The 16,844-nt window shown below is 43.0% G+C and overlaps 1 protein-coding gene across 3 annotated transcripts in view; it reads right to left on the bottom strand.

Annotated features, from left to right (window-relative positions):
* The window catches only part of prickle2b (prickle homolog 2b), an 89,224-nt gene that overhangs the window by 8,576 nt on the left and 63,804 nt on the right, over positions 1 to 16,844 (bottom strand). For 2 of the 3 annotated variants that reach the window (XM_056391071.1, XM_056391087.1), the window contains 3 exons: positions 6,688 to 6,871; positions 1,701 to 1,814; positions 45 to 182 (listed from right to left, as the gene is read on the bottom strand). In XM_056391071.1, the coding sequence (XP_056247046.1) occupies positions 45 to 182; positions 1,701 to 1,814; positions 6,688 to 6,871 (436 nt within the window). Of the gene's footprint in view, positions 1 to 44; positions 183 to 1,700; positions 1,815 to 6,687; positions 6,872 to 12,691; positions 13,210 to 16,844 lie in introns of those variants that run through there. The other variant, XM_056391079.1, reaches the window with a different exon arrangement.

The raw sequence follows: 16,844 nt of genomic DNA, 5'->3' as shown, positions 1-16,844 counted from the left end.
GGAGGTGATACAGAAATGACGGTTTTGATAACCCTGTCAGTTACCTGCTCGCAAATTGCCCCAGTCATTGTCACGGGGAACGGTCGGACGTTGCCGCGGCCCAGGTTCTCCCGTTTACGCTGGTTACTGAAGAGCTTCAGCTCTCGCTTCTCCTCGTCATCCAGACTGTTACAGTAGCGGACCTGGGGACACACACACACACACACACACACACACACACATCAACATACATTTGCTTGAAGGTGGATATCTGCCTTTCTTTTCTTTTTTTAAAAGAAAATTGTAGCTTTATTTGCTGTAGACTTGCCATAGTGGGAAAAGCACAGGTGTTACTACTTAACAATGGCTCTGTCTTACTCAAGTGTCCCTTAAAGTCATAACAGAGTAACAGTGAACCAGCATGAACAATACCAGGACCCTGAAACTTTGTTTGGCCTGGTTTGTTTGTCAGCAGGATTATGCAAAAAGTACTGAGGCAATTTGTACCAAACTTGGAAGAGGGTTGGGGCATAGGCCAGGAAAAAAAACATAAAATTTTGGTGTGAATCCAGAAATTCTTTTTTTTGTCTTTCTTTAGCATTTTTCGATGTTTTTGTCAGTTTTTCTCATGTAAAGTCTTACATATTTATGGTGTTGAGATCTATGAGTTTGTATGACATTATTTAGATCCAGCTAATCTGAAAATAATCTGCATCTGGTTCTTTTTTATTAAAGGATTATTTGGCCTTGGCAGGAGTATGCACTCTACTAGTTTACGCCTGTGCTTATCCTACTGCGACATGTCAAAATGTTAAAGTTAAGACACTTCCTATAATTCTCTTCGCTTTCCATCACAACTGGGAATCTGCTATTTCAGCTACATATTTTCCCCATTTGGGTTTACAAAGGAGGATGAACATGCTGGGAGTGATTATTCCATTTCATTATTTCCATCATTTTCCATTTCAAGAAACAGAGATTTTAAGATTGTGCAGCAGGCATTAGAAACAGAAAAAGAACCAGTCCTTAAAATGCAGAAGAGGTAGGAAGTTCCAGGCTTACATACTGTATCACAGCCATCATCTCCAATTTGTTCACCGATTCAAATGAGACTGATGTTGTACCTATTGACAGCTATCAACCCATCAGAATTTAGAGATGAACAATCTTCCTACACATCTGCAAGTGTATCTGGCAAGACACATTCATGGAACAAGCATGGAAGAGACTGAGGCAGCTGCACAGGCTGATGTAAGTTAACTTACAGAAAAAACAATTCTCTAATTGGTACATTTCTATGATGATAGGAACTGCTATGGAAACTTCCTCCACCACAAAGCAAAACAACCCTCTCTCCCAAACAGAAACTGGCTGACATGAACCTGGTGTTAGACTGAATAATGAAGTAAAACTAAATGTGATTGCCAGTATAGTTATGGCACCACTTGTTTATGACAGTCATACTAATATCTCAAGATTAAAAGTGGTAATGATTTATTGATGTGAACTTAAAAAGGCAGCTACACATACACACAAACACCTCACTATCTCCTTCCCACCCATTAAGCAGACAGACTCCATTTTTCCTGCGTCTGTCTCCTCCCTTTGCCCCTCTTATCTCTGTATTGCCCTGAAGGAGGGGAAGAAGAATGGAGGGATAGATTTGTGGATAGATGGATGGATGAAGGTGTTGGGGGAGGGGGACCAGTTTGGACTCTCACCTCATTGTCGTGGGGCGGGAGCTGATGGAGCAGCTGTTTGATGCGGTATTTCTCTCCTGGGCTGTTCACATAGGGCACCTTGTCCTCAGGCAGGGAGCTGTAATACTGATGAACCTGAGGAGGAGACACAGACACAATGAACAACAACATACCTGCAACATGTAAACAAGATGACAGACCAACAATACACAGTGATTATTTTTCATTATTGATTGATGATTATTTTTCCTTCATGGATTTAGTGTGTTGTCTATTAAATGTCACAAAGTAAGGAAAAATGTCTCCCATAGTGAATGGTGTGTCTTCCTGTTGCTTACGTTGGCTGCACAACAGTCAAGAAGCCTAAAGGGAATCAGCTTATAATGATATGAGACGGAAAAGTTTGACGAATACAGAGAAAATGAAACCTGCAAATGTTTGATATTATTTGATAAATGACTAAAAATGGTTCATTTATCATCATAATTTTTGCCAGTTAGTCATTTTAGTACTAAACCATTACAGAGATAAATTAACAGGATCTATAACTGGGAGTGACACACACACACACACACACACAAAATCCCTTTGATTTATGGCCCACCATTTGAGACTTAATGGAACCTCACCTCTCCATCTCTGCACACTGACATGGGAATGTATTACTGACCTGTCAAATGTGCATGCGCTCATGTCCCCACACACACACACACACACACACACACACACACACACACACACACACACACACACACACACAGAGCTATGATTACCTCCTATGCATATAGCAGTGCGTGTGAATACGAATGTGTGCGACAGCAGGATTAATGCTAATCTGGTCATTCCAAATTACTTGGACATTCTTTACATTACAGCGGCAGACAATGAGTGTCATCTCAGTGTTATTTATTGCAGTCTTTTTTATTACACTGTAACAGGGGGCCGGGGTATACCAGAGGTCAGGCAGTCATATATGAATGTGAGTGGAGGAGAGACCACGAAAGCCACAGGGTTTTAAAGGGAGATTTGAGGACAGAGGTCAAAGACAGATAGAGGAGCTGGAGGACAGGTGTGGAGAGGAAATAAAGACGGAATGAAAATGTCAAATGGTTGAAGAAAGAGAAGAACAAACAAGACAAGCTTTGATCAAATGAAAAAAAAAAACAATAAAGCAGAATGAAGACTTGAAGAGAGACAATATGATCGATACCTGCTGACTAGGTCACTGCAATCTTAATGACCTGTCTGTCTAGTGAATGGATCTACTGACTAGAAGCCATCAGCTTTGTCCTTGGGAATAACACAGACTCTGTCACACACAAACAGATTAACTTGAATAATGAAGCCAAGTATCAGTGCGTTAAGACCAAAATTAAAATTGTATTGCTTACAAAAACTCTTCTATCTTAAAGTTGAGTTGCCTTAAAGCGCCACAGTCTGTATCAAGGGCAAACAGTATGGCGTAGGCTTATAGAAGGATGTTTGTTGTTGGGATGAATTTATAGCAAGAGTTGTCGTAAGCGAAACCCAATTCCTCCTGCTCTGCTTTTGTTGGCTTCCCCCGGTGTTGGTGAGGGCCACAGGATCCGTGTCCAGCAGCATGGCTCAGGCTGCCGGAGGGCTGGGGGTGTCTGAGGATAGTCCATGAAAGACTAACTGTGGTCAAGAACCGATAACACACAACGCCTATACACCAGGACAAACACACACACACACACACACACACACACACACACACACACACACACACACACACACACACACACACACACACACACACACACACTTACACTCATACACGCGCACTGCTAATGATAAATTACGAAATATGCTTTCAACAACAACAGGGTTACAATCTGGAGGTGAAAGGCACACTGCCCCGAGGAAAAGATCTAAAGACAGATGCACACACACACACACACACAAACACACACACACATACATACATGCATACATGCATACATGCACTTAATGGACACACCGTTGCACCGAGAGCCAGGAGGAGCAGCTTGTGATAATAACTGTAATCGAAAGCAGACGAAACTAAAGACAGGGCAGAATTTGGGACTGCACTGAAAGGAGGGTTTTTAAAAGTTAAAGCGAATAGGACGTTGCAGCTGAGTGACAAGAGCGATCGCTTCACACAGCTGGTTTCGATTGCTGTTAATGGCCAGACGGCCGGAGGAAAAGACACCACCAGGCACCAGGCCTGACAGTCTCTCAACAAGCCACTTTACAGCGGTTAGTGGACACAGATATTATATTGTTGAGAAAACACTGGTAGTAACAGCCAAACATGGTGGGAAAGATGGTGTTTTCATAGCAAAGAGAGCAGATTTAATGGCAATGTTTTCATTCTTTGTCCTTTTCTTCTCACGTATTTGCTGAGAAGAGTGAGTGCCCGCGGCTCAGCACTGCAGTCAGCACAGTTGTGGCAGCAAATCGCGTTAAAAATGTCTGAGATGGGTTAATTACACACAAAATATAACCTATACTGATTGGATTAAAAATGCAGGTGCCACTTTAACAAGAGTCTACAGCCAAGCTGGCACCTGTGAGGTTGTGTCTAGGAATAGCAGCACTTTGAGCTATGTGCGTACAATAGCATGTTAGCATTCTCTCAACTAAAACAATAACATGTTTAGTGGGTATAATGTTTACCATTGTCACCATCTTAGTTTGGCATGTTAGCACGGTAGTATTTGCCATTTACCATTAAACCGCCCCATGGCAGTGCGATAGTGATGGGGTCACCAAAGTTGGTCTTGATCCTCTGGGAACCACAAATGTCTGAACAAACTTAGATGTCATGTGTTATATGTATATGTGGTTTTCTCACTTTCAACTGATCTGATCTCCTTGTTCAGTTGTGAGTAAAACACTTGCCACAATCTCTTTTTATAGCCTCATCATTTATCTCTCATTCGCAGCTGCTGGCTGTAATCAGGTCAGGTCACGGGCTGACAGTTTTCATAGTCCTTGAACTCAGAATAGAGGGGATCTCATTGTCCCTAGATCCATTTTTGAACAGGTCAAACGAGCCTCATGTCCTTTTCAAACTGATCTTTTGTTGTCTAAAAGTTGATTTATCCACATCCAAGCTGCGGGTCCATTTCAGAACCTGGAAAGACTTCTTGTTTGCATGAATAACCCTGAACTGAATTTCTATCCAAATATCCCACATGTGAGCGGTCCGGGGAAAAAAAAGCATACTTCATGTTCAATTCCAAATTAAAATCAGACCCTGGTGGATGTTGAACAGATTCTGCCGATTAGACTGAAGCTATTGCTACGTGATGGTAAAAAAAATGGGCCACTGCTGAGTAACATTCTTGGCCTTAACAAGCTGTAACTTGGCAACATCCAAGAATTTTATTTGAGAAGGATGGAGAGAAAATATTGGCAGGGCCTCCCTCACACTGCAGCTCAATAACATCTCCAGCACACTCAGTAATGGCTTTATGTTTGGGGATAAAGATTCATGTTCTATTATGAGTCTGTATTTCAGCAACAGAAATACAAAACACACAGGAGACTTGATCAGCCCCACCAAAGTGCTGAGTTTCCCCTCATAATTCTCAGATATATCTGACTGAACACCACAGTCCTCCTCTGAAATCTCTCCCTACCGAGTGGTGACTTTACACCACTGCAGGCTGAATAGCAGACTCATACACAGCACCGGCTCCCTACGGTGAAACCCAAACCCACTGTTAAGATCCTGGAGATTAGCTTTGTGTTTACCAACTCTCTCTATTCTCGCTCTGTCTTTACCTTGTGCGGAGGAAATCAGGGCGTTGAAGAGCCGCACATCAGGCGCACTTCCGCTCCTCAGTGATGGGTCACACAGCATGTTTTCACAGCTTGAATGACTTGCACATCAGGTTTGGAAAATAGAAATTGCCTTTAGAAAAAGACAGTTTTTCATGTAGGTTGAGATTAATGCTCTTAAATGCCACAGTTTTTCCACCAGGGCTGATTGTTTCTCTTCATGTTTATTGTCAATAGGCAAAAACAGCATCCATTTCTTTCAAGTCTGTTAACCGCTATGCTGCTGCAGTACAGCACAGCTCAGTTTCTATTTTGGCCTGGCTATTGCTGAGGTCATATCGCCCCTAGACGAGAACCTAATTGACTTCGGGGTTAGACGTGTGACCCTGGAGGGGGATGAAAAATCGCTGTGCTCAGTCCTCTGAGGTGAAACAGGGGGCTGTGCCAACATTGTGTATTGACCAGTTCATTGCTCTCAACTCATCAACAAAATGAAACCAGCTTCCACAAATGCTTCTATTGTCCCATAAAACTGAAAACCTTCCCACATGTGCACACCTATGGTTGTAAAAGAGGATTTTCATCAACGAGCATGGAGCTATTTAACATGTGCTTAGCTGAGCCTTCGTGAGGGCGATGAAACCTACTGTAAACATGTTTGGAGGCAGAATGAATTGGAGATTAATTTGACTGCTGTGGCCACATAATCCTTGTTACCCATTAGCCTGCAGAAAGTGCAGTCAGCATAACTAGTGAGCTATCATACAGTTACAAAATATAAGCATGAGGTGTAACACTATACGCAGTGTAGTGCTTGGAATTTTTATTAGGTTTACACCACACTGTACTGGAATGCATGTATATGTATTAACTTTTATAACTGGAACCTGTCTGCGCATATGGCCTTTCAACCACACTGAGATAATCGTTTATAGCACCAATCTTTTCGAGGGCATTTTCTTTGGTGTGTAAATTTGAAGTCACCGAGTTCACATCATAGTGTGTATGGTGAAATTAGAGCTTTATGAAAACTTTTGGCACACAAACTGCATATTCAGTTGCAGTTCAGAGTGGATAGGGTCCACGGGTCGGGCTACAATCAGATGTGATTGACAACAGCTGACAAAACCGCGCAGGAAAACTGCAGACTTTTACAGATAGACCTCAATGGTCCACGTGCTGCTCTGTGCGAATGTCATGTGGCCCAGATTGTAAGTAAGTGAAAACATGCTAATACCTGTTCAGGTTTGAGTCCTGGTGGTACCCAGGCGTACTCCTCCAGGGCACAGCCAGAGTCGTCATCTGAGGTAGAGTTCCTCTGGAAGTCGTACATCAGTTTGGTGACCGTCTTCTCCATCTCTACAGGCATGGCTGGCACTGCATGCTCCTCACGACGACACTTACAGTGCACACAGATCTTCCTACCACGGAAAAACCAAAGACAAAGAACATCCGTCAAGCCACAGTTGTGTGTTTTTTTCAACAGGCATAAATGAATGAAAGACTTCTACCGAATTAGAGCTTTAGATTAGATATGAACGCAGTAGTTATTTGACCTCCTGAATTATTCAGCTGAGAAGTGTGATTTGAAAATAACTTTTGCACATTTTAACTCACAATATCTCAGAATACAAAACCATTAGGTTCAAAATAAACCCTCAGTTCAATAAATCACTATGTAAACAGAAATGTATCCTGGGCGATAGGGTTTCAACAGAAACAAGACGTCATACTATAGAGTACTGTTTGGGCCTCTGAAGCTTGCCATTAATCACAGAAAATAAAAATAACCCAAACAGCTTTTTTTTTCTCGAAAGGTAACCTCAAGAGAAGCTGTGAAAAAAGGAAAATCTGTCATCCAACCTATTTGGTTGTGGGCATAGACCCCCCCCCCCCAAAAAAAAAAAAAGCATAAGGCCTGTGCATGTTTCCAGACCCTCCACCCATAAAGCATGTGAACTCCACACAGTTTAAAGGTCAAGGCTTCCCGCTGCAGCTCTCACAGTAAAATACGGGTGCCACAATTACAATGCCCCCACAATCCTCAGGGGTATCAAGTACGAAGATATAATCACAAACAGGCTATGGAAATTAGCAGAATAGAGCCAATGACAATGATGGAAAGCAGTACTGTACAAACACACAAACATGAACAACACACACACACACACACACACACATGAACAAGGTTAGGGAGAAACACTAACAGATGCTCAGCCAGGACAGTGCTCCGCTCTCATTAGTCAAACGGACCCGCCCAGCTATAAAATGGAAAATATCCATGTGTGAGTTTCCACAGAAAAGAAGGCCGAGAGTGTTTGACACTGACACTCCTCCTCCCTGCTCTTTCATCTCTAGTCGTGCCCAGAGAGTGATAAAGTGAGTTGTTATATTTCATAGACTCAAACACCTATTCTTGGGTGTTGTTTTGCAAACTATTGGGATTAACAGACAAAGTTGCTCCTCAGAGAATGACAGAGAACTTTTGAGACGTCTCACAATAAGCAGAACAGGATGTGTGTTAAATACCTGAGTGCATGGATTAAAATGAAAATCACCAGGTCTGTACTTGGATCCAAAGGGAGGAGACACTACATGCAAACAGATTCCCATGTCCTTGAGTCTAAGCCCCCGCATAAAGACAAAAGTCTGGGTGGCCAGAAGGTTGCATCCCACTATCCGTTGCTGCCCCTCAGGCGGCCAAACCAGAGAGACAATCCCATTACCTCCCCAGGCGGACGCTCGCTTGTCTGACAGACGGACCTACGGAGGAGCTTAAGGACACTCAGGACAATGTTTGACAGACTGACAACCTGGTTGGCCATGGATCTGTTAGTGTAAAGTGCTTGGAGCCAAGACAGCACTGTGTGGAGAGCTGGCCAAGGCTCACATTGTCTCTTGTTCAGAGGAACACATCTTGTCCAAGGGTTGAGTCCTGGTTAACAAAGCACTCCAGTATATTTGGCTTAATACTGATGGATTTTGATGACAGAACAGACATTGGAAATACTTGGAAACCCCTTTCAAGTTGTCTAAGTAAAACATCCCACTGATGTGCCACAACTGGTAATACAACATGCGATTCTTGAAAAGAAAATAAACAGATCTATGGGTCTTAAATTTGTATGAATTCTCCATCACCACTTGTGAATCCTTACCATTCACCAGGAGACTAACAGCCTATTACTGTCTGATCCAGCTTTCAACACCATCCTGAGCAGAAAAGGCAGACCTCTACAAACTCTGCTGTCACTGTGGAAGGGCACAGACTTCACAAACTGACTCCGTAAATATTTAAAAAACACGTCCAGGTATCTCCTCCCTGAATACTGATGTGTAGGATAAATGGAGCAGTGACGCAGCTCAGCCAGACAAAGTCATCAAGTAGCTGTCAAGCAAGCTGACTGGTAGAAGGGAATTTGGAAAATCCCTGTCACAGCGGCATGGTGCTATAGCCAGGGGCGACGCAGCTTGCCTCATTACAGCCCGGCAACTTCGCAATCATTACTAATTTAAGGCTGATTAGCTGGATGACATGCACAAAAATGCATGCATCAACGGGAAGAAACACTCGAGGACAATGATCGATAGTGCACGACAAAAGGCACCGAATGCGAAGACAAAATAAGCACAAATGGACACCTCTCCAATTCTTCTTGACATGCTGCCAGCTGGTTAGCAGTTATTTTTGACCTGGGCTGGGGAGGGGACACTTGGAGATAAGAGTATACAAATAGCCAGAAGGAGCAGAGTGGACCTGAAGGAAAGCATTTCACACCGCATTCCTTCAGAAAAGGACAAATCACAACAGCGTAGCCCCACACTTTGCTTGCTATGGTCTCTGTGGAGTTAAACTTGGGAGGCAGAAAAGTTTGTGACCTTTGAAGCTATGCACCTTTCTGACCCACTCTCTCAGACCAGATGTGTGATGATGACCTTCCTCATGTGATTCACCTCACAAACATCCTGATCTCCCCACATCAACGCTGGCAGAAATACTGTAACCCTACAGGGGCCTGTTGCTCCTTCTCTCCCCTTCTATCCTCGTGATTTACAACGCGGTTCATGCACATGTCTGGGATTTCCCCTCCTCTGAAACATAATCCCCGAGCTTCCCCTTGTAATCTACATGATTTCAATTAGGAGAGATTTGGGGACTTTGGTAATACAAGTCAAGTACATCACTAACGCCTCATAAATGACTCCGAGGTAAAACGAGGGATGTTAAAAGGCTTGTTCTTTATCCGAACGTGACTGGCACTTCATCCCCTGGGAGATGTAAATGCTGAAGTATCATTGGCCTGTTTGAGTGTGAAGTTTTTTCAAGACCTGGGGGGTATGTTGTTGGTTAGTGATCCCTGTGACCATGATGTCAGTGGACAATGATTCACCGTGTCGGGTTAATTATCATCACCCTGGTCTTCCAGATTAGCTTTGTAACCCAGGTAACAGGGTGTTTTTAATGCGTAACCAGGATCTGATAGGCCCCTCTGACAGTTGCGTAGACTTGGTTCAATCGATTTAGCTCAACACCGCAGGGTCTTCAGCATGAATGGTCTCAAATTTGGCCTAATAAGCATTCTTGAGGCTTGTAGAGTAGATTTAGAAAATGTGCTTCAAAACAAAGTAAAAGTTGACTCATAAAAATTGTCTTTACACGGCAAACAAATAGAGCTAGAGCTACCCCCAACTTTAGGGTTATGATTAGGAGGCTCTCTTCAACCCAAGCCTGAGAAAGCCATCTGATTCAGCTGTATCCCAAAGCCAGTCATGAAAGTATGGCCTTGCATGGTTTGAAACAGAAGTCTCATTCCACTCTCATTCCCGAGCTGCTCCCAAAACCACTGCAGCCTTTCCACGGCATCACTCTAGATGGTCAGATTAAAATCCCATCTTTAAATGGCAGCCCTGCACAAAAGCTGGGGTTGGATGTCGAGAGAGAAGAGCACAGAGGAGAGAACAGCTGGGTGCACACTGCAGCCAAGTCTTGTGTTCTTTTTTCCTGCTTCTGCTTTTGTTTTCTCTGGAAGAAGTGGTTGGGGGGGGGGGGCACGACAGACTCTTTCTATTTAATGGCCTTTTGTTTGATGAATACAACATTTCCGTTTAGTGTGCTGAAGCTGTTGTTGGAATTTTCAAGGGCTTTAACAAATGGCTCTGCTTTCACAAACTACTAATACACGCGTATACACAGTCTTTGTACCTAGAGTGGGCTGCACGTTGACTTCAGAGCCATTAGGAGTTAATTACAGTTAAACATGACTGGAGGTGTTCCTGACAAGAATCAGGTTCTACAAAGACGTTTTCCATTAGTGGCCAATTAGTAACAACCAGACGCAACGTGTTTCACAGGACATAGATTAGACCTGCATCCACCTGTCATAACAAATTATTGAGAGCCAGAGTCCAGTCCTCTTTTCAAGTCGCCTCTGGTCCACTAGTTGCGGCCCCAGACAATGGATCTTCTACCTTCAGGGGCAGTGAAATATGGGCACCTTGACATTTTAACTTACAACAAAATACAACAACTATTTGTTGAGCATTCGACAGTGATTGCTCCCAAAAATGCACAGAACATGTAATACCGAATGATTTAGATTTTCAGAAAGAGAAATACAAAATAAGTTGCAATGCCAAATTAATTGAGAACCATAAGCTCATGGAACAGGAGCTAACCAAGAAAATTTAAACTGCATTATCTGTACAACATACAGTAACTTGTGATTGCAGATAAGTAGCTAATTTTTTTTATGGCTAAATAAAGTCACAGTAATTTTTAATTTGTGACTGAAAAAGTTGCGAGTATCATAACCCTGTTCTCTCCCTTCTCTCTAAGGACTGGTACAGGACTCCAGTGGCGAGTGGAAAGCCGAGAGCATGAGGAGAAAGAGATATTTATGTAACATTAGAGTGGGACTCTTTTCAGCTACAGCCCACTATACTTGAGACTGGATCACATTACTTATTCATCCAGTGTTGACTTGCTCCATAAAGTGACACTACTTTGGATGGGAAATGGTGGAGTCATGGAGGGACGGGGTTCCAAGCCTCGGTAGAGACCATGAGACCATGTTCACCAGCAACCTGTCAACTCATTTGATAACCAACAACATATAGTGATTGGCTTTTAGTCTCTTGGTTTCTGGTAGTTTTTAGGAGAAAAGATCTGCCAGTCCCTCGAGGAATTTTGCAGAATAATATGTCGACTTTTCTTTGAAAGTGTCAGTGGGGAAAAATCCAGTAACCAATAAGGTACTGACATTTTTCCAGAGGCAGTTGTGGTTGTCAGAAATAATGTTGGTTTGGCATTTTGGCTCCTTTCAGCTCAGTTAATGTTTGGGCTGCTCTCAAACCTGAGGAGACCAGTGATACTGCAGCCAGCTGCTGAAGCCACATTACCCCTCACCCCCTCCTCCCGGACATTCATGTGCTAATCAGTTACCCTTTACACTGCCAAAATGTAGCCTCCTTAACGGGTCAATTGGCCTGTATTGAGTCTTGTAACGTCCTTAAAACAACTGCCATGGAGATGCGATTATGTCACTTGTTTCCAAAGCAGTTTGCAGTAAACTACAGGAAATAATTTGAGCTTTTAATTAACTGAGATGACTCAGATAATTACAATATAACAGCACTTGACTGGAGACACATCCTGAAACAAGTTGATTTGGAGAAAAAAAAATAAACATTTGGAATATTTTAGAGAGGCCCGGTCCTATCTGTTTATTTACACAGCAATCTACAATCCATATGGCACTGAGGCTGCACAACAAAGACTTTCTGGATAGAAAGCGCACAGTAGCCTGGCCATTGCGCTACAGGGGGTGGGGTGGGGGATAGAAACCAGTGAGAGAACACTTCCATGAAGGGAGAGCTACAGTGCAAGTCCGATAACTCGCGATTTTCTATCAGAATAACACCAAGGTCTGGGCGAGGAAAGAATCGATTTACGACTGCTGGTAAAATCTTGAAAAGGGCGAAACTTTCCTAAAAAAGTCAGTGACTTCAAACTGGGTAGATTGCTTCATTAATTCTTATTTAGTTGTGAGGCCACTTTACTTACTCTTTGAAATGTGTGCGTGAAGAGGTTAAAGTCAGAAACGAACAGGGTTTCATTAGCAGATACATCTGTGACACATTCCCCTTTCCATTACGCATTTAAAGCCCCAACACAGATCGTCGGTCGCGCTATTCAAACAGCTCCAGAACAAAATAACCACCATCAATAATGTGCTGCTTACCTTCTTACAAGCAGCGGCTGAGGGCTGAAACCATAGCCGCGACCTCAGTGCTGGTTGTGGTGGAGCAAGTTTTAGAATGCGTCTTCCTCATCGCAGAATTTATCACACAAACTCCAACGCCACGGCTTTGCCACGAAAACACCCCGCTCTCACCCTGGCTGTGTGTCTGCACCCCTCTGCTACATGTATCTCCTCCGTTTCAATGCCTTTTGTCAGCCCCCTGTTCTCCGCAAACACACTGGGGAGTTCTGCAAACAAGGAGCGAGCTGAGACGAAGAGCCAACTTAAAGTGCGTAAAAGCAGATCCAACTGCAGTAAGTCACAGATCCAAACAGGAGCGCGAGTTCCAACGAAATATTTTCAATCCCAGCGAATAAAACAGAAACCTCCTTAGGTAGTTGCGTTAAACGCTGCTGCCGAGCCTGCGTTAAGATCCGTGCGGACTTTCGGTGCGTAAAAGCACGGAGAGCTGGAGATGCTCCGCTCGTTGCTGACCGATCCACTGACTAACAGCTTTAATCCTCAACTGGTGTCAAGTCGGGATAAATAACCTACCGACTTCCTGTTTGCAATTTCAACATAAAAGCTTCACTGTCAAATGTCAGTCCGTGACAATCTGTAACTGATAGTAAATTTAAAGGGAAATAGCTCAACAACTAAACATACTCAACCTGCCGAGGAAGACCATGATATGTGTTGAAAGAAGAACAAGAACAGTCTATTTATTAATTCTTCTGCATCCAAGGTCAATAATGAACTAAAATGAAAACCACTGCTACATCAACATGTAACTGTGATCATTTAAAAATTGTGTTGTGCTGAAAACATCAATCTAACTCATGTAATAGTCTATTTACAACTATATGATAAGAGGACTATTACTGATTGTTAAAGTACAATTAGCTGTGATTTTGCATGTTTGAGCACATTCACAACAAATCACAAACAGTTTCATTTTGGATTTGAATTTATGTGTCTGACCTCCGTTCACTTCTGCACAGTGAAAAGCTTTTGTTTGAAGGAAAAGTCAGTGACTTCCTGTCTCCTCCTGGCCCTCTCTGGTTGACTTGACACACACACACACACACACACACACACACACACACACACACACACACACACACACACACAGACACACACGCTAATATCCTGGTATGATGTCAGCAAGTCAGCGTCCCAACATTGGTGTAATTAGCAGTGTGAATGACTGGTGCTCTGGTGGGATTTGCATGTGAATTAAACCACTTCCCTGAATCAACTGGCCATTGGCAAGAAGAGAGCGAGGGAGGGAGAGAGAGGAGCTGCAGGGTGCTGACCTGCATGGGGAAATGGGGAGGTGAGCCCCTGTAAACAAAACACTGCTCTTTAACATAAGAAACATTGGGGGAAAGGACAAAAGGCTTACCAAGACCAATGAAAGTCCACTGAACCAAAAACAAATGTAAAGCCAAATTAGCAGGATCTTAAAACTCCAGTGGTCTGTTCTCCCCATGTGCACCTATGCCAAAGACTCATTCACAGAGAACAAAGTGGACTACAATCATTTACAACCATATGTAAATTTTGCTATTGCATATTATTTATTATGTTATAACAAGCCTCTGCTATATAAGAGACCAAAGCCTGCTGATCACAATACAGTCAACCACGAGGACATTAGACATTAAAGCAGGGAACTGATTGATTAGCAGCAACATAAACAGCACAGTTGTTCCCTAACAGATTGCCACCATCTCAGCTATTTTGGTTCCCTCTTAATCTCACAAACACTTGCTTGGCTATAAACTCCATGATGCTATCTCTCCTCTCTGGATCCCTCAGTGAGTGGTAGGAGTGTTTAACATCGTCCCACTGCTGCCTCTCATTTGCTTATTAGTCTAACGCCACAATGTGTCATGAAAAAAGAAAAAAACACTAAAGTTTTCTGGCAATCAAAGCACAACAGATTTATGGAAGATTTCAAAAGGCAACTGTGGGAATGGACAGAATGGAAGTGGGTTAGTGAGTAATTAAATCAAGATTTGTGTATATTTTTCCCCAAAGTGACCCACTGCTGCCTGTTGGCTAAACACAAGTAAAAAAAAAAAAAAAGACATGGAAAGGAAAATTTAAAAAAGCCTGCTTTTAAATTATCGTCTCCAAAGCTGAACGAGAAAGAATTTTTTGCCGCCGCTGCTGAAAACAGCCGGCAAGTCTGAACGACCTCAACAGTTTTTAAGGACAGTGCTGCATTTCTCTTTCCTCTGTCCAGGAATTATACCTCTGGCTTCCCTGGAGTCACACTAAAGCTCTGCTTTTCTTTTTAGTGAAAGCCGTCTTTCTGCCCTGGGTTCTCTCACACGTGGCGACTCTTGCTACGTCTTAGTCTCATACATAAGAACATATAATCGCGTCCTCTTTACAAGCGCAAGAATATCAATTTCAGCTCAGGCTGGCCTTTACACTAGATTTTACAAGGAGCCCTAAGTGACAGTGTCCTGTGCTTGTAGCAACCAAAGCATGGGTCAGCTGGTTTGGGGCCAGCCATCTCCCCCAATAAGTCATTCCCTTTTCCCCAATAAACTGCTCTTCGACCTGCAGTGAACTGCTTTAAATGCCATTAGAGGACTGAATGAAAGCATAGAGGCCAGCTTGGGGGACATACCACAGATAGCACTGCCTTCGTGGACTCCTGGCATGCAGAGAGAGCATATACTTGGTAATTTTAGACAGTGAGCCAAACAGGTTTACTCCCTTCCTAACCATGCATAAGCATATTGAGGTCTTTGTCTCTATCAAAGCACAGGATGAGCGATATTGTAAATACATGTTGCCCTGGGAGCCTATCTGAAGTATGCAAGAATGGATCTTATCCTACGACAACATTTTTCATGTCTTACCAGGGAAGGAACTAATTTATATACTGTCTGATATGGTCAGAAAAACACTCCTGATGAATCAATGCCTTTATCTCGATTTGAAATGTAGCCAATGCTCCAACATGGCCTCCCCATCTTTATTTCTCATCTGCTTTTTTAGGAACACCAGTCTCCTCTCCTTTCATGTGGCAAATGCTGATGGCTATCACTCCAGAGTCAACACACGAGGCAGCTGGGACTCACCCCAACAGCTGATAGCCCAGACATGTTGGGAGGGAGCAAGAGACCTAACTTCCTTTCCCATATAGCTTTTCTTTCCACTGCTGCACAAGGTTTACCCTAACTACCGTAAGTGTTTACCCTGCCCAAAGTCTGATCTACCAACTGGCTGCTTAAGGGAACCAACTAGACGGTGCCAGTCTGCTTTAAAGAAAAGTGCTTGTCGAATCATCTAAAGCTGGATGTATGTAAGCAGAAGTCCTGGCAATTTGTGCTTTAATTTTATTCCACAAAGTAACTCTGTTTATATTCTTTAATTCATATACTGTATAGTGATGGTATGCAATTTATGTACTGGAATTACATCAAGTATCATCATTACTAAGTGACCACTGTAGACTTGTGTGTTTACATTCATTCAGTGTGAGAGAGTGGCTCGTGGGAAGCAGAGGTTTGCAGTGGAAACTGTTTTGCTGGAAGTGTGTTACTGAAAAGCAGAAGACAACAGAGACTTTTTTCAACTTCATTATTGCTGCCTTCACTAACAACAATCTCCCTGTTGCTACGCCGCAGCAATGCTGTAGCCCCTTAACGCACTATTAATAGGCCTGAACTGCATCTGAAACCCGTTCCCTTCGCACCTTTCCGACACTGGAATGGTGGCGACTGTGTTTAACAATTTCTTTTCTCTTCGCTCAACTATTTCTACCACCATGTATATAACAGAGTGCACAAATAATTGCCTCTCACCCGCCTCTATGACTGCAGGCTTTTTCACTCTGCCTACGAGTGTGGCCAGTCAGAATAGTTATTAACACTTCTGCCTTTAGATACGGTCTGGTGACACTTTGTTTGAACCAGTTGGTCTCAAGCAGAACGCAGCCTAAAAGAAAACCTGGAGCAGAACAGAGTTATTTTTTATTGCTGGATTCAGTGCTAAGACACAGACCATCAAATCAAGCAATGAGGCCGCTGAACTCAGCACACTGGAAGTTGTCAACAACCTCAGACGATCCTTTCAAGGTTGCAGGCCTTTCTACTCTTTCTGTTTTTTGTTACCGGCTGTTGGATAACTT

The sequence above is a fragment of the Seriola aureovittata genome, chromosome 2, assembly GCF_021018895.1.
Source record: "Seriola aureovittata isolate HTS-2021-v1 ecotype China chromosome 2, ASM2101889v1, whole genome shotgun sequence".
Lineage (NCBI taxonomy): Eukaryota > Metazoa > Chordata > Actinopteri > Carangiformes > Carangidae > Seriola > Seriola aureovittata.
The sequence above is the reverse complement of the archived record's forward strand: the minus strand, read 5'-3'. Positions and strand labels throughout refer to the sequence as shown.